The sequence below is a fragment of the Pleurodeles waltl genome, chromosome 4_2 (assembly GCF_031143425.1).
Source record: "Pleurodeles waltl isolate 20211129_DDA chromosome 4_2, aPleWal1.hap1.20221129, whole genome shotgun sequence".
In the NCBI taxonomy this organism is placed as follows: domain Eukaryota; kingdom Metazoa; phylum Chordata; class Amphibia; order Caudata; family Salamandridae; genus Pleurodeles; species Pleurodeles waltl.
Window position 1 is genome coordinate 141,732,615 of NC_090443.1, and position 23,638 is coordinate 141,756,252.

The window sequence follows — 23,638 nt, forward strand, 5'->3', positions numbered from 1 at the left end:
CCTATACTCACATGGAGGTACAGTAGATCTCTATGGCCTTGATCCCATCCCATCCCAGACAATGATCCAGACCTTTATCCACTTAAACCTTCTCCTCCAGAAGACACCACTGCCTTCACCCAAGTAATATCTAGGGCAGCAGCTTATCATGGAGTGGTTATGCATTCTGAACCCCTGGAAGAAGACTTTTTATTTAACACTCTGTCTTATCATTCCACATATCTTTGTCTCCAATGTTACCGGGAATGGTTAAACATGCAGATCAAATTTTTAATGAGCCTGTCAAAGCTAGGATCATCACCCCCAGAATTGATAAAGTATAAGCCTGCTCCTGCTGACCCAGACTATATCACTCATCAGTTCCCTCCAGACTCGGTAGTAGTCAGTGCGGCAAGGAAAAGGGCAAACAGCCAGTCATCAGGAGACGCACCCCCTCCTGATAACGAAAGTAGAAAATTTGATGCAGCTGGGAAAAGAGTTGCCACACAAGCAGCAAACCAATGGAGAATTGCCAATTCTCAGGCACTACTAGTCAGATATGACGGGGCCCATTGGGACGAAATGCAAGATCTTATACAGCATCTCCCGAAGGAGCATCATAAAGGAGCAGAACAGGTAATGGAAGAGGGACAAGCTATCAGCAATAACCAGATAAGATCTGCCCTGGATGCTGCTGATACAGCTGCAAGGAATGTCAACACAGCCATCACAATTAGAAGACATGCATGGCTATGCTCCTCAAGTTTTAAACCAGAAATTCAACAGGCAGTACTTAATATTCCTTTTGACAAGAAACATCTATTTGGTCCAGAAGTAGACACTACTATTGAAAAACTGAGGAAGGACTCGCATACTGCGAAAGCAATAGGGGCTTTCTACACCACACCAATAGAGGCTCCGTTCGCAGGCCACAGTTTAGAGGATTGTTTAAACCACAATCCTCTGAGGCTTCCACCTCCCAAACAAAACAGGGGCAACAAACCCAATACCAGAGAGGGGAGTTTAGAGGGTCCTATAGAGGACAATATTTCAGGAGCAGAGGTAAATTTCAAACCTCAAACCAAACCACTACACATCCTAAACATTGACTTCATTCCCATCCTTCCACTCCACACGTCTCCTGTGGGGGGGAAGACTAAAGCAATTCTACTCTCATTGGCAAAATATCACCACAGACATTTGGGTGCTATCAATTATTCACATTGGCTATTGCCTAGAATTAATCTCCACCCCTCCAAACATTCCACCAAGATACCACAGGTTGTCCTCAGAACACATTGTTCTCTTGCAACAAGAGGTACAATCTCTACTATTATAACAAGCAATAGAATTGGTTCCACATTCTCAACAAGGAACAGGAGTATACTCACTATACTTCCTCATTCCCAAAAAAGACGGCACTCTCAGGCCCATCTTGGATCTCAGGCCCCTCAATCTATATATCCTGTAAGAACAATTTCACATGGTAACTGCAAGATGTCATTCCACTACTATAAAAACAAGATTACATGACTGCTTTAGACCCTCAAGATGCGTATTTCCACATACCCATCCATCCAGCTCACAGAAAATACCTCAGGTTTGTCATAGCAGGAAAACATTACCAGTTCAAAGTGTTGCCATTTCGGCATAACAACAGCTCCAAGAGTGTTCACAAAATGTCTAGCAGTAGTAGCAGCCTACTTAAGAAGACAGCACATCCAAGTCTTTCTATATCTAGATGACTGGCTAATAAAATCAAGCAATTTTACACAGTGCCAACAACACACTTGTTATGTGATAGAAACCTTGCATACCCTAGGTTTCACTCTCAATTATCAAAACTCTTCAACCAGTACAAGTACAACCTTATCTAGGTGCTATCCTAAATACTCAAAAAGCCCCAGCTTATCCAAATACTCAAAGGATACAAGCTTTCCAACATCTCATACCACACATACAGCAAAATCAATAATATACTGTAAAGCTTATCATGAGGATCCTAGATGATGGTGGCATCTTGCATAGCCATAGTTCCACATGCAGGACTAAACATGGGGCCCTTACAACAGTGCTTCTCACAACAATGGTCTCAGGCACCAGGTCAACTTCAGGATCTAGTGTTGTTAGACAGTCAAACATATATGTTCCTTCAATGGGAGAATCGCAATAATCTAATGAAGGGGCGGTAATTCCAAGACCCTGTGCCTCAGACCATAATCACAACAGACGCATCAATGATTGGTTGGGGAGCTCACGTCAACAATCAGACCATTCGATGGCAATGGGATGCACAACAGAAACAGCTTCATATAAACCACCTAGAACTATTAGCTGTATTTCTTGCTCTAAAAGCGTTTCAACCTCTTCTCAAACAGAAAACTATTCTCATAAAAACAGACAACATGATGACCATGTATCATCTCAACAAGCAGGGCGGGATACACTCATCTCAGCTGTCCCTGCTAACCCAAACAATAAGGAAATGGGCAATTCACATTCATGTATTAGCACAATACATTCCAGGAATAGACAATCAGCTGGCAGATCTCCTAAGCAGAAAGAAATCACTAAAAAACACACAAATGGGAGATTCACTCCCAAGTACTTCAAAAGTATTTTCAAAAGTTGGGTACACCAAAGATAGACCTATTCGCAACAAGCGAAAACGCAAAATGCCTAACCTTCGCATCCAGACACCCACATTGTAGGAAGTTGGCTCTGTATGCACTATTTCAAAGTAAGGAATAGTATGCACAGAGTCCAAGGGTTCCCCTTAGAGGTAAGATAGTGGCAAAAAGAGATAATTCTAATGCTCTATTTTGTGGTAGTGTGGTCGAGCAGTAGGCTTATCAAAGGAGTAGTGTTAAGCATTTGTTGTACACACACAGGCAATAAATGAGGAACACACACTCAGAGACAATTCCAGGCCAATAGGTTTTTGTATAGAAAAATATATTTTGAATAATCACAATAGCATATAAACTTTTCAAATAAATCACATATAGCTATTTTAAAACTAGACAGTGCAATTTTCACAGTTCCTAGGGGGAGTAAGAGTTTGTTAGTTCTTGCAGGTAAGTAAACCCCCTACGGGGTTCAAGTTTGGGTCCAAGGTAGCCCACCGTTTGGGGTTCAGAGCAACCCCAAAGTTACCACACCAGCAGCTCAGGGCCAGTCAGGTGCAGAGTTCAAAGTGGTGCCCAAAACGTATAGGCTTCAATGGAGAAGGGGGTGCCCCGGTTCCAGTCTGCCAGCAGGTAAGTACCCGCGTCTTCGGAGGGCAGACCAGGGGGGTTTTGTAGGGCACCGGGGGACACAAGTTAGCACAGGAAGTACACCCTCAGCAGCACGGGGGCGGCCGGGTGCAGTGTGCAAACACACGTCGGGTTTCCAATGTAAATCAATGGGAGACCAAGGGGTCTCTTCAGCGATGCAGGCAAAGGGGGTGCTCCTCGGGGTAGCCACCACCTGGGCAAGGGAGAGGGCCTCCTGGGGGTCACTACTGCACTGGAGTTCTGATCTTTCAGGTCCTGGGGGCTGCGGGTGCAGAGTCTTTTCCAGGCGTCGGGATCTGGGAGTCAGGCAGTCGTGGTCAGGGGGAGCCTCGGGATTCCCTCTGCAGGCGTCGCTGTGGAGGCTCGGGGGGGGGGGCAACTCTGGCTACTCACAGTCTCGTAGTCGCCGGGGAGTCCTTCCTGAAGTGTTGTTTCTCCACAAGTCGAGCCGGGGGCGTCGGGTGCAGAGTAGCAAGTCTCACGCTTCCGGCGGGAAACGCAGTTGTCTTGAAGTTGCTTCTTTGGAAACAAAGTTGCAGTCTTGGATGAACAGAGCCGCTGTCCTCAGGAGTTTCTTGGTCCTTCTAGAGCAGGGCAGTCCTCTGAGGATTCAGAGGTCGCTGGTCCTGGGGAAAGCGTCGCTGGAGCTGTGTCTTTAGAAGTGGGGAGACAGGCCGGTAGAGCTGGGGCCAAAGCAATTGGTGTCTCCGTCTTCTCTGCAGGGTTTTTCAGCTCAGCAGTCCTCTTCTTCTTAGGTTGCAGGAATCTGAGTTCCTAGGTTCTGGGGAGCCCTTAAATACTAAATTTAAGGGCGTGTTTAGGTCTGGGGGGTTAGTAGCCAATGGCTACTAGCCCTGAGGGTGGGTACACCCTCTTTGTGCCCCCTCCCTGAGGGGATGGGGGCACATCCCTAGTCCTATTGGGGGAATCCTCCATCTGCAAGATGGAGGATTTCTAAAAGTCAGTCACCTCAGCTCAGGTTGCCTTAGGGGCTGTCCTGACTGGCCAGTAACTCCTCCTTGTTTTTATCATTATCTCTCCTGGACTTGCCACCAAAAGTGGGGGCTGTGTCCAGGGGGCGGGCATCTCCACTAGCTTGAGTGCCCTGGGGCATTGTAACACGAAGCCTGAGCCTTTGAGGCTCACTGCTAGGTGTTACAGTTCCTGCAGGGGGGAGGTGTGAAGCACCTCCACCCAGAGCAGGCTTTGTTTCTGTCCTCAGAGAGCACAAAGGCTCTCACCGCATGGGGTCAGAAACTCGTCTCTCAGAAGCAGGCTGGCAGAGATCAGTCAGTCCTGCACTGAACAATTGGGTAAAATACAGGGGGCATCTCTAAGAGGCCCTCTGTGTGCATTTTTTAATAAATCCAACACTGGCATCAGTGTGGGTTTATTATTCTGAGAAGTTTGGTACCAAACTTCCCTGTATTCAGTGTAGCCATTATGGAGCTGTGGAGGTCGTTTTTGACAGACTCCCAGACCAAATACTCTTACGGCTACCCTGCACTTACAATGTCTAAGGTTTTGCTTAGACACTGTAGGGGCATAGTGCTCATGCACCTATGCCCTCACCTGTGGTATAGTGCACCCTGCCTTAGGGCTGTAAGGCCTGCTAGAGGGGTGACCTACCTATGCCATAGGCAGTGTGAGGTTGGCATGGCACCCTGAGGGGAGTGCCATGTCGACTTAGTCATTTTCTCCCCACCAGCACACACAAGCTGGTAAGCAGTGTGTCTGTGCTGAGTGAGGGGTCCCTAGGGTGGCATAAGACATGCTGCAGCCCTTAGAGCCCTTCCCTAGCATCAGGGCCCTTGGTACCAGGGGTACCAGTTACAAGGGACTTACCTGGGTGCCAGGGTTGTACCAATTGTGGAGACAATGGTACATTTTAGGTGAAAGAACACTGGTGCTAGGGCCTGGTTAGCAGGGTCCCAGCACACTTCAGTCAAGTCAGCATCAGTATCAGGCAAAAGTGGGGGGTAACTGCAACAGGGAGCCATTTCTTTACACACATCCTCTATCCAAGGGCAATGCTCTATGGATCCATTGGTCAGGGATATTTGCTTAAGCTTTTCCCCCTCTCCCACTCCTTCCCTTTCTGGTCAGCAAACTGCATCAAACATCACTCACCATGATTATAAAAACACCAACATGGGCACGCCAGCATTGGTACACAACACTCCTAGATTTGTCTGTAGTACCCCATTCCAAACTCCCAAACAGACCAGGTTTGTAAACACAGAGCAAAGGTCAAATCAGGCATCCAAATCCCAATGCTCTCAATCTAGCGATTTGGCTTCTTAAGTCCTATAATTTGGTTACCTAAAACTTCCACCAGAATGTATGGAAGTAATTAAACAAGCATGTAAACCTAATGCTAGACAATGCTACGCAAATAAGTGGAAAAGATTTGTATACTACTGTCAACCTAAAAACACTGACCCACTTATAGCATCCATACAAGATATTGTGAGTTACTTACTTCATTTGCAAAAGTCAAATTTGTCTTTCTCAACCATCAAAATACATCTCACTGCAATATCTGCATACATGCAGAATATTCAACATACTTCTCGATTCAGAATTCCTGTTATTAAAGCCTTCATGGAAGGATTAAAATGCATTATTCCCTCCAGAACAGCACCTGTTCCATCGTGGAATTTACATATCGTACTTACCAGACTCATGGGACCACCTTTTGAACCCATGCAGTCTTGTCAAATTCAATACTTAACATTCCTTTCCTTGTAGCTATTACTTCTTTAAGAAGAGTTAGTGAAATACAAGCATTCCCTCTAGAAGAACCTTTTTTTTCCAAGTGCACAAACATAAAGTTGTACTTAGAACAAATCCTACATTTCTACCAAAAGTAGTGTCTCCTTTTCACATTAACCAAACAGTGGTATTGCCAGTCTTCTTTACACAGCCAGACTCTGTGGCAGAAAGAGCTCTTCATACTCTAGATCTTAAAAGAGCTCTTGTGTACTATATAGACAGAACCTAAGATTTTAGAAAAACAAAACAACTTTTTGTTGCTTTCCAACAACCACATAAAGGCAATCCTATATCAAAACAAGGTTTAGCAAGATGGATTGTTAGATGCATACAAACATGCTACATCAAAGCAAAAAGACAACTTTTGATCACTCCTAGAGCACATTCTACAGGAAAGAAAGGTGTGTCAATGGTATTCTTAAGGAAAATACCAGTGGTTGATAAATGTAAAGCAGCCACATGGTCAACTCCTCCTACATTTTCAAAACACTACTGTGTTGATGTTTTTTCACAGCAACAAGCCACTGTAGGCCAAGGTGTCTTAAGGACACTATTTCAAACAATTCAACTCCTACAGGCTACCCACCACTTTTTTGGGAGGACTAACTTCTTTGTAGTTTATGCGTAACATGTGTATCTGCAGCTACGCATGCCATCAAACAGAAAATGTCACTTACCCAGTGTACATCGGTTCGTGGCATGTAGTGATGCAGATTCACATGCACCCTCCATCCTCCCCGGAAGCCTGTAGTCGTTTAAGTTTAACATTTGTACACCTGTAGATACATTTAAATTTGCATGAACATCTCTTTGTATTCTTACACCTTCACCCTTTGCGGGAAAACAATCTAGCTGTGGAGTTGATGCCCATGCGCACTGTAACCGAGAGGAGTAGTGACTCGATCCCCTGACTCCGAAAAGACTTCTTTGAAGAAAAACAACTTGTAACACTTTGAGCCCAACACTAGATGTCGGAAGAGCTATGCATAGCATGTGAATCTTCAGCATTACATGCCACGAACAGATGTAGACTGGGTAAATGACATTTTCCATATATATATATATATATATATATATATATCAATAAGAAAACATGGTTAAAGTGAAGCTGTGGTTGGGATTGGTTTAAACACCTTAGCATATGTTTTTTGAAGACAAAAACCCTTTTAAAATTCACTTAAAAATCACACTTAACATTATGTTTTACAGCAAGCATTGCTGTTCCTGGCCAAAGGCCATCCTGCTTGCAGCAGGCAGGGTGGAGTGGCTGGCTGTGGTTAGGGTATAGTTTCATAGATGATTGATGTACTTTATGATAAACAAAAACAGAAATTCATTGAAAACTACAAGTTATAGTTTGCAGAGCTGCCTGAGTTCTAGATTACAGTGATATCCCTATTTGTGAATGTAATTGTTTTTTAGTTTTTTTTTTTTTAATGTAAATGTAGATTTTCCTAGTAATTTATGACGGAAAGTCTTAATTTTATTAAAGACACGGAGGCGAATATTATGCGTTCTTTTCATGCTTTATTTAAATAGCAGCAGTCAAGAAAACTACAACTCCCAGCAGGGTTAGCGACCTCGTAACCAATGGGAGTACAACTGCAAAGACAACCAGCCAATCACTACATTACATGAACTATAGAGAGTACGCTTGACTGCGCACAGCCCTCTTTTCTTGAGCGAGCAAATTTAGCTAGAAACATAAAACAACGGGTAGATGAGTCCAATAATAGCAAACGCCAAAGAAATCGAACAGAAGTCCTGCAGCACAGCGATGATGCGAACTGTATGAGGATGAATTTGTAGCTCCCGCGAAGGTTGCGATGATACGTCCTGCGACATCCCAATCCATGGTGAGAGGACAGAACCGGTGGAGTCATCCGGAAGCTGGCAGAAGAGCCGGAGTCGCTGGGAGGGAAGAAAAAAGTACATATTAAAAGAAGTACTTGTGGTGGGATAATATTCGCCTCCGTGTCTTTAATAAAATTAAGACTTTCCGTCATAAATTACTAGGAAAATCTACATTTTATGACAAGACCGGAGGCTCTTATTATGCGCGTTTAAAGCTTATCAACAACAATAGAAGCGGCAGATGTAACAGGTTTACAGTAAAAGGTTTTAAACACGTTATCATTGGACCAATCTGCGGACCTGAGAATGTGCTCCAAACTGGAACCCAAGGCAAAAGCCTTGGAGGCCATGGCACCCCTGGCTGAATGAGCCCCAAACACTGAAATATCAATCCCGGCCAGGGACATGATCCATTTGACCCACCGAGCTAAAGTTGCCGAAGACACAGGTTTATGGGGCTTACGAAATGATATTAACAATTGATTAGATGAAGACGTTCTCAGGACCGCAGTTCTTTTTTCATATTCTTTTAAACAAAGACCCACACAGAGATTTGGTTTATCTGGAAAGAAAGGGTAAAATACTGAATGTAGATTAGTCTTAGTACGTTTGGAGATATGGAACAGAACTCCCGATGGTAAAAATTGACGGGCGGAAACATCCAAAGACTTAACGTCCGAAGTTCTCTTCATGGATATTAAACACAGAAGCATAGTAAGTTTAGCAGACAGCATTTTGAGTGTTAGGTTAGAATTGTCCGGCCAATCGACAAGAAAATTCAATACCAGGGAAACATCCCAGAGATGAGAGTACTTGGCAGAAGGGGGTCTGGAAAGCTTAACGCCTTTTAGAAGGCGACAGATCAAAGGGTGGGAACCGATAGGAATACCATCTACTAGAGAATGATTAATAGATATTGCCGATCTGTAGAGATTTATTGTCCGATAAGATTTGCCTAGACCCGCCTGGGCGGCTAGGAAGTTAATGATCAAATTGACATCCGCTGAAAAGGGATTGGCACATTGTCCCACACACCAGCTTGACCAAAGAGACCAAGCTGACTCGTATGCTCGTCTTGTACCTGGCGCCCATGCATTGTTGATAAATTCCGTAGCTTCTGACGAAATCGGGAAGGATTGTTGGGAAACGTACCATGCTGACAGAGTTAGAGAACTGTCTAGGATTAGATTGTGGGGACACCCGAGTGGGTCCAGGAGAAGGGATGGAAAGTTCGGAAGAAGAATTGGAAAGTCTACCGCAAGTTCGAGAAGAGGGGGAAACCAGATCTGTGATTGCCAAAATGGAGCCAGGAGAACCAAGGACGCCTGTTGCCGTCGGACTTGATTTAGAACTCTGTTGATAAGGATAAAAGGTGGAAAAACATAGTTGAGAGACTGAGACCAGTCTTGAAGAAACGCGTCCGTGGCTAATGCTAGAGGATCTGGACGCCAACTGAAGAAACGGGGAAGCCGAGCGTTGAGTCTGGATGCAAATAGATCTATCTGAAAGGGGCCCCACTTCCTCTCGAGATACCGGAAGACTGAGCGGTGTAACATCCAGTCGCTGGAATCGAATAAATGACGAGAATGCCAGTCTGCAGTGGAGTTCAAGGAGCCTGGAAGGTACTCGGCTATGAGGGAAAACTTGTGAGCCAGACAAAATTCCCAAAGACTCTTGGCCAGTAGCGCCAAAGGTCTGGATCTGGTGCCCCCGAGGTGATTGATATAACGTACTGCCGCAATGTTGTCCATGCGAAGCAGGATAGAACATTGAGCTCTGTTTTTTGTAAAGCTTTTGATCGCAAAGGAGCCTGCAAGAAGCTCTAAACAATTTATGTGCAATCTGGACTCCCCTGCGGACCATGTACCGCCAGTCGATATCGCCCCACACCGGGCGCCCCAGCCTGTGAGACTTGCATCTGATTCTAACACAAGATCTGGCACAGAGGGGAAGATGGACCTGCCGTTCCAGGCCTCTAAATGGGATATCCACCATTGGATTTCTATTCGTGATTCTTGGTCGAGAGCACGAGGTCGGAAAAAGCCAATCCTCGACGAAGATGAAGAATTTTGAGGCGTTGTAGAGCGCGGTAATGAAGGGGTCCCGGGAAGATGGCCTGAATCGAAGAAGCGAGGAGACCTACCACCCTTGCGAGGGCTCTGAGAGAAATAGAGTCTTTTTGTAGAGTTAAAACGAGCTCCTTTCTGATTGCTGAGATTTTTGCCTGAGGAAGGAGCAAGGAAGCTGACACAGAGTCTATCTGGAAACCCAGAAACTCTATCTGTTGTGAAGGTATGATTGCTGATTTCTCGAGATTTATCAGGAAGCCCAGATCTGAAAGAAGGGTAGAAGTTAGTTGAAGATGATTCAGAAGGGAAGACTTGTTCTGGTGCATAATCAAAATGTCGTCCAGATAAATGATGAGTCTGATGCCCAACGACCTGAGATAAGCTACCACTGGTTTTAATAGCTTTGTAAAGCACCAGGGAGCGGAAGACAGGCCAAACGGAAGGGAGGAAAAATGAAATGTTTCTGAATTCCACTGGAATTGAAAGAATTTCCTGTGGGAAGGATGTATGGGTATGGTTAGGTATGCGTCTTGTAAGTCCAGTCTGACTAGCCAGTCGAATTGGAGCAAAATATCCCTGAGATGGACGATAGTCTCCATCTTGAAATGACGATAAACCACGAATTGGTTGAAGGCTTTCAGATTGATCACTGGACGAAGTTTCTTGTTCTTTTTGTGAACAAGGAAGATAGAACTGAGGAAACCTGACGGATCCAGACTGCAGTGTTGGATAGCCTTTTTTGTGAAAAGAGATTGAATCTCTGCGGAAATTAGAGAAGACATTTCGAGAGAAAACTTTGGAAGAGGAGGGAGAGAGGATTGAAAGGGGGGTGAAAGAAGTTCTATGCGATATCCCTGCACTGTGGAAAGAATCCATGGGTCGGAAGAAATCGATTCCCACTTTTTTTGAAAGAAACTAAGCCGACCTCCCACGGGAAGGCCAGAAAGTTGGTTTACCTTGGTTGTTGGTCGATCTGGAGAAACGTTGGCCGCGACCGCGGAATCCCCTTGAACGCTGGGGGTAAAATTGAGGTTTGAACTCGTGTTGATAGGTGCCATAAGGGTTTGAATATGCTCTGGAGCCTTGGTTCCTATATGGACGGCTGGTAAAGCGACTCCTACCTCTACCGGCCCGGGCGAAAACCCGCTGATTGAAAACCATTTCATCGATTGCTGTGCCTTGTCAATAGACGAGAAAGTTGAAACAAACCGGTTAAGATCCTTGATAAAGGAAGTGCCGAACAGATTACCCTCGGCGTGGACACCGGGGTCCCGAGTGGCCAGATTGGCCAATTTAGGATCCATCTTTAGGAGAAGACCTTTGCGTCTCCCATGAATTATTGCCGAATTAGCATTTCCTAAGAGGCAAAAGGCCCGTTGGATCCATAGCGAGAGATCAGCAGGGTCAATTGACACGTTTTCCATTCTCGCTGTTTCGGCCAGGTCGAAAATCCTTGCTAGAGGTCCTACTACATCCAAGAGTTTATCCTGGCACGTGGTCCAGGCTTTATCCACTCCCTTACGGGGGTCCTTGCCATATTTTGTAAAGAATGTGATGAGACTCTCATCGATAATTGGAGTGGCCGTAATGTTAGAGTCCAACGCTGGCCTGGGGCATTCCGATTTTAATTTGGCCCGAGTCTGTTTATCCAGAGGCAACCGTAAGCGAGAGGAAATATATGCGCCTACGTGATCCAACAGGAGCCATTCCATTGAATTTGGGTGGTGGATAAGGGATGGGTCGAACATAGGTACGCCCTCGGCGTCCACCACACTGGAAGAGGGTTCGTTTGATGAAATTGTTGTCCTTTTTCGAGGAGGGGAAGAAAGGGAAAATGCCTCATCAGGGTTATCAGACTGGTCTGACATGTCCATATCATCATCATCTGTGTCCAAAATGTTTTCAATCACTAATTTATTTGGCGCTGAAATATGCTTAGCTTTGTTCTTGCATTTTTTGTGAGATGCCGCAATGGGCACCGAAATCCCCTCCTTGGAAGGAGGCCTAGGAGGAATCAAGTCCTCATCCTGGTGTGAGCCAAGCTCACTTCCCTTAAATGCGCCCTTACGTGATTTGTTTGATAATATTTTCCTTTTTCTGCTTTCCCCCGCAGAATGGGCCTTGGCTTTGGACACCATGGACAACACTGAATTTTCGATGTTCTTAGACATCTTATCCATCGTTGCTTTAAAAGCACTTTTCATGGAGGAATGGATAAAATCGCTTATATCTTGTTTGAGCAAATCCTCCTCCTCCCCTGATTCTGACAACGAAGGGGAATTTGAATTCATTATTATCTGTGAACAATTGAGCAAAATGAAAGGAAATGGTATAAACGTCAGCAAAAGCTGGGTATTGAAGAGTTAACCAAGGAGCAACACGCTCCCAACCGAAAGGATACACCCCCAGGGGCTGGAAAACACTAATGGGCGGAGACAAGGCGAGTTCGACTGCGGAGCGGGAGACACGCGTATTTTTGAAGGAAGCCGACCGTCGGAGCGACCTGAGGAAGAGGAGCGGGATGCTCAGGTAACGTCCCGTCAGCCGCGCAATGAAGAGCCGAGCGCGCTCCGCTGACAGGACCGAAATAGCTGTTCGAACGCGACGGTTGAGTCGCGTTCGACAGCGGACCAAAATAACTTGTCGGGGAGTGGGGGGGGTGGAAATATAGGCGCGCTGAATGCGCGCGAAGCTAACCAATCTTGAAATAAGGCAATTATTAAGCACTAAACATAAATATACCAAGCACACAATAAATAAACGTTAGAATAATTCCTGAGTAAAAGAGAGTACTTATCTCGACTGCGCAGCAGCAAGAAAAGAGGGCTGTGCGAAGTCGAGCGTACTCTCTATAGTTCATGTAATGTAGTGATTGGCTGGTTGTCTTTGCAGTTTTACTCCCATTGGTTACGAGGTCGCTAACCCTGCTGGGAGTTGTAGTTTTCTTGACTGCTGCTATTTAAATAAAGCATGAAAAGAACGCATAATAAGAGCCTCCGGTCTTGTAATAAAATTCACTTTAACAATGGTTTTTAAAATAATATATCATACGTGTGAATGGCAGAGAAGGAATGGCAAAGATACGAGTGTGACAGAAGTGAACCAAGTTTGAAGTTTCAACATCCAGAGGCTATGGGTGACAGAACAGTAGAGGGGAGGAGGTCAGCAGGACCAACGGCGGGGTTACATTCACTGCAAGGAGCATCTGCTTCCTGAATGCAGTGGAGAAGGTGGAGCCGAGTGCTTGTAAGCTGAGTCACTCTGCCTGGATACAGAGAGGCTAGGAAGGAATGGAATACTGGACATGGGGTTGAGATTAAGATAGACTCAGAAAAGAAAGGGACCCTGAAATAAAAGGAAACATTGAAATGGCTTAAATAATGGAACTGCCCAAGATATTGGGGTGTGATACCACATGCCTCGATGAAGATGTGAGGTTTCGTGGTTCAGAAATGGATGATTTGGACCTCAGTGATAGGCAGACAAGGAGACTTGCAGGTGTATATTATCCTTATGCATAAAAAGCACACTCCGTACCTGAAGCCAGATCAAAACCTATGTAACTGCCAACTAACAAGCCCCTCTGGCAGGCAGTACCATTCAGCACTTATAAAAAATATAGTTGGGACCTGTTTGTATGCACACACTAATCCCTGTTCATATGGTTTGCATCCCCCTGCAGATGAACGCAGCTTGAGTGGCCTCTACCAGTGCCTCGTGGAGCTCTCGACCCAGCCGACAACTGTGTGTCATGGCTCTGCAGCATCACGCGATGCAGCTCGTGCCAATGCAGCCCACAACGCCCTGCAATACCTAAAAATAATGGCAGTAGGGAAGTGAAGAATTGGGGGGGGGGAGGAGACTAGAATGTTCCTTTCCCCCACTTGTCTTAAAATTCCTGATTGATACAGTGTTCCTCTTAGCCACTTCCAGCCAAAAAGAGCCTGGATGGAGAGCCAAAACCTGCAGGAAGGTGTCTGGCAGCATCTGCCTTTTCAACATAGCAATGAACTAGCCCACCACTTATCTTCGAAGGAGCTGGAGCAGGAACATAACTCTCAGAGGTTTGCTGAGTATGTGTATATTGTGTAGATAGGTACCTACCATTGTGTCTTTGTTTTGTATCATAAGAAGGTAGTTTCCTTGGTGATAAAAACTGATCTGGGACATCTCGCCACGTCTTCACTGCTTCGTTCTGTCCAGGATCAACTCTCCCAGCCATTATTAATTTTGGAAGATTAACTTTAGAGAGGGATGTGATTCCGAATTCAGATTTTGATCACAGCTACCACAGTGAAGGAATCGATGGCACAAAGGCTCACCTACCTCTTCAGCTGCTTGGAAGAAGACACGGATCTCATAAAACAAACCCCTGCCAGAGTAGGTGTTTCCCACCCCATTCAATGTGATAAAGGGCTTCTGGAGGCCACTATGATCTTTAGCGTTCCAAAGAACTTTACCAAATAGGAAGACATTTCCAGATTTTACACGATATTGGGAAATGAGCCTCTATTTAGGAAATGAGAAACCCTGAAAAAGATATGCACAAGTCTTCCCAGGATTCGGGGTGTGTGCCCACATTTTGTTATGCAGAAGTGGTAGCATGTACCATGCCTTAGAACGAATAGAGCAACTTTGTCACTTGTGTTAAACATATTGATGGGTAAGCTTTTCATTTGTCATTTTCTACATGTTGCTGGCCATTTTAGGTTATGCAATTTAATAGTGTGCTCCTGGGGGGAAATGAACTTTTTCTGTGAAAAAATGCCACCTTGGACATTGCTGCTTTTCTGGTTATAAAAGTAAAATAAAAATAAACAGATCATGTTTTTATGTAGCCACCGTGTGTTTCGATGGTAATGGATTGGCACTTCCAATACGGGAGAGTCTGGTAGCTCAGGGTGGCACACTCTGGTGGATATTTACATTAGTTTGGGATCACAAAGGTATCTGATTCTCAGCAGTGAGTAAGAGGGTCATTTGTACTCATCTAAATGTTTCTCCATACCATCGATGTAATGAGTTGCTCTAGAAAGAAACTGAATGTATGTGTGGTTAATCTCCAAGTTTTGCATAATTCCCTAGCCACATATCTTTACTTCTTGGGTGTCCTCTGATGTGACTTATGTTTTTTTTGATCCAGCATCTTGTTCTGTTCGGTATTTGCATTTTTGCCTCCTGCCCAGCTTCATCACTCACTAAAACCCAATGTTGGAATCCCCCCCGAGTGTCCCTCACAAACCCCTTTTTTGTACCCACAACTCCCTGCTATGTGTGTAAGTGTGACACACACTTATGCTCATGTGTCACAGCTGTGGGAGCTGGAAGGGACTAATGGGCCCTATTTGTGTGAATAGGGGTATTTTACCTTTAATTTCCAGGGCCTGGCCTACTAATGGATCCAAAACTGATCACAAGGTGTATACTTTTAGCGCATGGTCCTCAGATTAGAGAAGCGGAATAATTCAAGCTTCACACCAGAGGTGGTTTGGGTGTAGGCATTCAAAACTGAGCGCAACAATAACATGCAATAAATCAACGTCCATCCAGTACTTTATCTTCAAAAGCGCACTTTACTTTCAGTGCAACAGAAATCTACCATATCGATAACCAGACTAAGGTACCCCATCAGCGATCCGAGGGCAAAGTCTGCAGCTAACAGTCGCGGTTATTGCCCACTAGCATTCTGGAATCCCCTGCCTCTGAAAGTTTCCAGTGATTTCTGGGAATCGTACTCCGTGGACTTTCCTGAAGCTTTCAACTGGCTCACCAGTGCGGAGTCCATGCATGTACTCCGCTTGGGGTTTGGGATGGCAGCCTGCACTAGTAGTAGGAAGCGACTGCTGCCCTTGGCAGCTTTGTACAAATACCTGTTGTGGTGCTCCCACTCCTTACATTCCTGATGGAGGAATCTTTTCTGTGTGCCCTCCAGAGAGGTTGTGGAGGCCCAATAGGCCTCCCTTAGGAGAGGCCATAGGAGATGAGTTTTTAGTAGTTGCTCACACAACTCGGGAATGAAGGGGGGGGGGGGGGGGGAGTATTTGACAGCCAGCGGTCAAGATGGGAACTCAGGCGAGGTAACTGTGGTTTCCCCCTTGATGTAGAAGCTGGGACAACACTGTTGAAACTCGTCCTTCACCGGCATCTCTCTCCAAGGCGTCCCTATTCATGGTGACGTCCCCCAAGCTAGGTCTAGTAAGCACGGGTCAGTCTTTCAGCACACTAGGTCGGAACAGGAGTTTGCTCCAGGCATTACCAGTCTGTCCCCGACGTCGATCTCAGTGCTCAAATACTGTTGTTCAGTTCTTCCTGTACAGCTTCAGTTCTTCAGGCAACTGGCCTGCAGGTCGCTTTTCTAGGCAGCTTTTACTTCTAATACCCTCTATCTCAAGTGGTGGCTCCTTCGCCAACAACAAAAAAAACCAAAGACATTTGTATCTCCCTCCTTCCTTTCAGAGGAGCTTAGTCCACTTCAGAGGCCTTAGGAAATATTCCACTGCCTCCCTACAATTTGTATCCCTCGCTGGCAGACTCTCCACCCTTTCTTGTGTAAATCACTCCTCCACAAGAGATACAGAATGGATTGCTGTGTCCCTCTATTCACTCACAATACACTCACTCTATCCTCACTCTGTCATACAGCAAACGTACATGTGCCAGTCATCCTTTAAATGTATGGAGTGAAAGAGAACGGCAGAACCATAACCGGATAAGCCAGTAGGCCTCTCTCTCCAGGTAACAGGAAAAGAAAGATATATCTTAATTTGCTGGCAGTATTTCTCAACCCAACGAAAGGACAGCAGTCTCCCTTAACAAAGCTGGGGTGCACTTACTGTGCTTCTCAAGACCACAGAGCCCATCTCTGGTTTTCAAGCCATGCCACAGGACACTTAGCCTACATGCTTGACTCTTGTATGCTTTGAGGTTAAAAATCAGCAAAAAGGTACAGAAGCTTGCTATAGAGAACTCGGGGGAGGCGGACATACTTCATTAAATGATTAAGGACTTTTTCTCCTCAGTTAGAGAACTATAGTAATCAAATTTGACAAATATTTATGAACATCCATCTGTGTTCCTGTGCTGCACCCCTGACTTATACTCAGCAGTGAAATGTAATCCTTACAAAGCTGGGCCACCTGGAGCACCTTTCATTACAGCTACTTTAGGGGTTTGTAAACTATCAGGATCACAGACCTGTACCAAACCTGTAAGACCAGAATGTCCAAAGGGTTAAAACTTAGGCAAAGTACAATTTTCCGTTGGCAGCCCAGTTATGTTCTCAATGAAGCAGTCTATGACTACTAAAGATGGCTGGGTGTTCTCTTCCCTTCTCGACTAGCTGGGTGATGTCACGTTGTTTCCTAGTAAACATGCTCTTCTCCCTGCATGGTAACCGAGGCAATTGCTAGTGATCATGCAACCACCACTTAGAGTTTTTGGTTTCATGTGATGATTGGATGAACCCAGGGGCAAGGGGATCAGGAACAAACCGCAAACTAAATAAAAACTAAAAAAATAAATAATAAAGAACAAGTTGCGCATTATCCTGTGGAAAACGGTGTTGGTGTAACTAGGGCAATTCTGTACTTACTAGAAAATCTGTTCACTTCCTCCAGAAATACTCTAGTTATCTTCCAACCTGTAGGCTGACAAGTGTGCTTGAAGGTTCTTTTATTGCGTAGTGTACCATGATTTCTAAGTTTAAGATAGTTAGCTATGAATAATTACCACCCTTTGTATTGTTTACATTTCACGACTTCCACCGGAGGATTCCTGTGCGTGAATTCATTCCCACGCAGGAATTCAGTGTTATTTTCAAACTGAAAGTCTTCTTAGCTCTCCCAAATATGTTTTTAGAGTTTTTCTTATTTTAATCAGGTTTTGCTAATAGTCACATACCGAGGCATCAAAATCACACACCAAGTTATTGCTGAATTCCACAAGAATTTTCATACATATTCCAGAATTAACTTTATGAACTGGAGTTAGTACAAACTGAACAAGTGTTAACTTTGCTATACCACTACCAACAACTATGGGATAATACATTGTTTTATTCATCATTTGTATTCTTCAAAATATCGCTCTCGTCCGAACTATTCTCTTCATTTGTCTTTGCCTCCGATCCTGAACTAATCAAGTGTCTCAGGTCATACAACACTCGATAATATGTAAAAGCAGACGTACTTATCCCCAGATGTCCGTCGATGATCTGGTGCAGAGGTTGGGCCTCAGTGAAACCACAGCACTGCTTTGCCACTCTCATCAGACTTTCCATGTGAGTCACAGGAAATCTGAAGTACACATTAAATACCAGCAGCTCTCAATATGGCAGCAGGGATTTCCAGTCTAGTGAGATCTTACCTCTCAGTACAGGTGTACAGCACCAATTTAAGTGCTTACCAAGGTCCTCCAGATGTTTATCTTTTCTACTCCATGTCAAAGGCATATACTTTAAGAAAAAAAAACGACGGAAGAAGAGTGACCACTGACAAACCTGTAAACCCTACATTAACAGTTGCTTAGATTATCTCTTCATGCGCCAGTACAGTGGCTATTCCTGACCGACGAGCAGAGCCCTAACTTCCTTTTCAGAAGCACCTGTCTGCACAATGATGAGTTGACTGTAGTCCAGGCTTTGAAAACAAGTGGCCTTCAGATCGTCAAATATCTTCTGACACTCCACCGTCCAAATAACCATCATTGGCTGCGTTGTGAGAGATATACCTGTTAAAGGGGTCAGCTATAGTTCCATAATTTGCCACAGAGCTCTGGTAGTACTCCGAGAGGAGCTCTTACTTGAGTCGGGGTGGTAGGAACGTCCCAATACAACCTACCCTGTACCCTGCCATCCAGCAGGCAGATCTTTCTGTTTATCACCTGAAGTTCAAGGGTGGACTACAATGGAGTGTCAAACCTGACACTTTCTTGACTTTATTGTCAGTTTCACCATCCATAACCACCCCATAACTGCCCCAGGTGGTCCTGCCTTGCATAATTGAATACAGGAATGTCCTCCATGTAAGTCAGCTATGACAACATGCAATTGACCAGGTCCATAAACTTGGCTGAAGTATTCTTTAACTAGAAGGACATAACCGTAAACTAATAGAGGCCCTCTGAAGTGAAGAGTGTGACGTTCTCTTTAACAATATTCACCAAAGCAATGTGACAATGTCCACTGGTTATGTTACAGGTATGCAGGTACTTTACAGCACCCAATCTGTCTACTAGTTTATGAAGGTGGTGGGCTTGGGGGGGGTTACATTGTGCCCAATAATCCATACAAAAGAAATGGTCTGTTGCCCCTTGCTTAGGGACTAGTACCACTGGACCGACCCATGGATGAATGGAGAGCTCAATCACTCCAAGTCCAACATCCTGGCCACCTTTACAATGATATAGTCCAGGACCTGGTCTAGCATATGGTACATCTAGCACTTCATTGACAGACTAACTCTCAGCTTCATGGACAAAGAGTGGCATCAACCAGGGGTGAGGGAGAAGCGATGGGTAAATCATACTACCACTAACACATACTAAATCATACTACCACTAATCTACTAGCACATTAACTGCTAAACAGGACTCAAGTCAGGGGCAAGACTTACCCATGCCTTTAACCCATTTTTCTCATCATTCTGAACATGTCTGTGAGGGTTTCACTCTCCCCAGTTTCTTCTACCATACTAAGTTATTCATTGTGTATTCTCTAGGAAGATAGTGGTTATGCTGGTTCACATGGTACACCTGCCTAGGGTTCTTGAGTGGCACTGGTGTCAACTCATTTTTTGATTTCAGAAATCATGATTACAACCTTTTAAATGGCTGCTCTACATATATTCTAAAGTGCCAGAACCAAGAACCAACACTTAGTGAATCATCTGGTACCCTGTCGGTGTAGCTTTCTGATTATACCCGCCAATTTTTGGCTAGTCTGAAGGTTTTTCTTCACCATTGTCCTGAACTGTGCCCTCAACGTAGAGGCTCAAAACCTAGGGATGACATAGGGGTACCTTTCCAGTCCTTCCCTGACCAAAGTAGGTGCTCCACATACAGGATGACCAAACCGAAGCGCAAAGCTGCTAAACCCCTCTTCCCTCTGTGGATCATCCCTGCAGGCAAACAAGACATGGCAAGAGGAGATATTTTATCTTCCTGAGTACCTCTGGCAAAGCTCCAATAATCCCCTTAAGAGTTTTGTTGAGGTATTCCCCCAACTGTCTGGTTTGTGCATAGTACGCTGTGGATACACAGGAAGTCACTCAAGCTTTCTCCAGCATATCTCTCATAAAATAGGATATGGAATTATCCCATTGGTCAGGCCAGTCTTGGGAATAAAACCCTATACAAAATCCAAAGGGATTCTTTAGCCACTACCTCACCAATTATACTCTGCAAAGCTACCACAAACGTGCTGAAGCTTTCCAAAATCAAAAGTGTGTGGGGAATGATGGGACATATAAATTCTATCTCCACCCTTTAAAATGGCACACCAACCACGGGGCTTAGGCACCAATGGTGCCTATGTCTGACCTGTCCAGCCTTACTACTCACTTGGCAAGCTAGACAGGTTCTACAGAACCTCTCCACATCACGGCCCATCCCTTGTTTGTAGAAAAAAGTGCTTTAACGTCCTTTATCTCCATAATACACAGGTGTTGTGCTAAAGGTTCTTTGTGGGTTAGTGACAACAGGATTGTTCTGGCACTGGTTATTGGGTCCACATACTCGTTGTACAGCATCAAATTCTTTCCAACCCGCACAGTGGTTGACATCCACCCCTTCACAAGCTGTTCATGAGCCTTGATGCATTTTTTAGACCTTTTTCTGGATATGTCCTCCAGCTGCTAGGACGTCCTGTAGCTCTACAAGTGGCCCAGTGACCCTCCAGGGCCTTATTCTCCTCTCGTCTGCAATTCATTACTTCTCTGGCCCTGTCACTAACCTAGCTGAAATGAAGTCATTCTTAACAGGCATCTCTATTTCGGCTTCTCTTGTACCTGTGTATAACCCAAGGCCATCTTGCTATTGACCTTACCTTTACAGGTACTGCATGTCAACTCTATTCGCTACTCGGCCACTACCTCGTACCAGCAAGAATCTAGGTAGGTTATGTCCTTTCAAACTTGATCTGGTAGGAGTTAATAACCATCATTGCAGTAACCAACCCAGTGGTAATTGATGAATGCTTCAGACCGCCTGGGTCACATTCCAAGATGGTAATTATAACTAGGTTGAGAGCTATGGTGACTGCGGTAGTACCTATCGCACTGTTCGCATGCTGCCTACCAGGAGAGCAGCTGGTAAAGGACAGTTCAAAGGGTAATGGGTCAAGTGGTGGAGTTGTACATGCGGAGTTCTAGATTTTCGTTGCACAAAGAAAGGACCTTTTATTTCCATCCACCTCTTTGTTTTTTTAATTGCGCAAGAGAACACAAGTAGTAGAGGTAAATTCAAATGAATAGAAATTAAGTTAATCTTAAAATAACCTCTGGAATCCACAAAGATGAATCAGAAGGCAAACAGGAGTCCTGCTTGAAGAAGTCATGGCTGAAGGCAGGAAATAACTACGAGGCAGCACAGGAGTTTCTAGAGTGAAGCTGCGACAGTGAGATTTTGAAATACAGCCTGTTTCCTAGGTTGATAGAACTTGATGTGGAAGAGAGTAGGAGTAAAAATGGCAGCAGGAAGTAATGAAACACCCTAATGCTTCAGGGCTTCCCAGGTAAATTAAATTCCCTGTAATCATTTAGCCCACATGAATTTTAGTCCTGATGTTTGGAAATCATCTATATGTGGCCTTCAGGATGGTCATGCAGCCTCAGCAATCACTACCCAAAGTATATCGCAGAGCCTACCCCAACAAGTACAGGTAAAGTGTGAGGTTCCTGGATTTTGATGGAGGATGACAGTTATTATGAGGCACCAGAACAAGATGCCTTGCACTGTGTTGGGGAATGCACTCTTAGGTAAAAGAGATAATCAGAATGTATCAAGGGTCTGGAGGCTCTGTCATAGTTACTACAGTACTATGCCATAGAAGCAGGGACAATGCAGTTTGGGGCAGTTTTGGGGCTTGGAAGGCATCGGTCACCGGCCTTTAGTAAAAGGGTGCCCCCCCCCTTTCAAGACCACGTCCCTAAGATGGATACCTGACCTTCGTGAAATGTGTCTAACAGCACAGAAGCTGGACAAGACAGCAGTCAGTTAATCACAGCTCCATCCAGGCCATTTAGTCCCAGATGTCACTTTTCAGTGTTCTGCTGGTGTTGTTTATTCCTTCCTGATCAGCTCCTCCTCTACATCAGGCAGTTCCTTGTTGTATGAATGCCTCTAATATCCCTCTCCTCAGTAACAGGTCCTTCCCCTCAATCCTCCTCTCAATCAAGTCTAGAAGGAGTGTGCATGATACGCTTATCCTGCCCTGAGAAGGAGGCTAGACGCCAGCCCTGAAACTCGGAGATCTTCTCCAATTTATTAATGTAGATTTTGGTGGATCTCATTGTCTACCTACATAGCTCAGAAAGGTACCAGAGTGGTCACAGCTAATCCTGAACCATGTTGAATGGAGGAATTATGCCTCCTGGACAGTCTGAGTTAGCATCAGTCTCACTTTTCTGCCTGGTTCAGGGATTCTACAGACGCAGTTGAAAAAGCAATTACGGTATAACACAGTGGCAGAAACCCAGAGTCATATTGTCATAAGAAGAGCGTTTATTAAGTTTATACTGTTAAAAGTTTATTTGGTTCTCTGAGAAACCCTTTCCTTGGCTTCAGTGTCGCATTACAAAACAAGATTGACGCCATCAAATAAGAAACCACATAACAATTAAACACACCAAATGTAAATGAATAAATGAAACTCACAGCACTGGTACAAATGCAATTATTTTGTGATGCAATAATGCTACAAACACTGTCAAAATAACACTATAAACCCTTCTCTCATTCACAAAATCAAAAGAAAAAAACATACTGTCAAAACCAATTTCAAGTATAAGACAACGCCAGGTGACTAGAATGATGATACAAGATGCCAGATAATAAACAGAACTGCCACACCAACCCATCACCAAAAAAAATGAAGACATCTTACACAAAGTAAATACAAACCAAAAAGGTCTTTGTGTGCGGAAAAAACACCCTGGATGCATGACATAGTAATGCTTATGGAACCGACTGAACATTGTCTAAAGTAGTGGTTCTTAATCTGTGGTCCAGGGAGCTGCAACACCTACTCAGGGGGTCCATGGCCATTTAGAAAATAAAATATCAGATTAATAAGTATATGTACATAAAAGCAACCTTCAAAATTGAACATTTTAAAATGCTTTGTAGATGTGAAATGAAATTGGAGGCTACAAATTAAGTTGGTGTCATTATCTTGATTCATAGGAGAAGCACATGTACAGTAAATGGAATATAGTATGGACAATTGGTGGTCTCAGTTGAAGTACTTGGATGTGCTTAAGAAGCATGCGTTATGAATAACAAAAAAAATACACCAAGTGATATGCTAGAATGTAGCATTTTGCTTCATCTTTTTTAAAAAAATTGAAAGCTCAAATCTTCCCATTGATAAACTTTCCAACTTAACATATTTTTTTGAACATTTATATAAAATAATTCAAATCTGGTGTATTTGTTTTTGGTATATGTGCTTCTGTATTGGTATGTATT

The 23,638-nt window shown here is 44.3% G+C and overlaps 1 protein-coding gene across 1 annotated transcript in view; it reads left to right on the forward strand.

The window, feature by feature from the left end:
- TARBP2 (TARBP2 subunit of RISC loading complex) overlaps positions 1 to 14,784 on the forward strand; it is a 79,217-nt gene extending 64,433 nt beyond the window's left edge. The window contains exon 9 of the mRNA XM_069230977.1: positions 13,638 to 14,784. Coding sequence (XP_069087078.1) covers positions 13,638 to 13,795 — 158 coding nt within the window. The 3' untranslated portion in view covers positions 13,796 to 14,784. The remainder of the gene's footprint in view (positions 1 to 13,637) is intronic.
- The last annotated feature ends 8,854 nt before the right edge of the window (positions 14,785 to 23,638 follow it).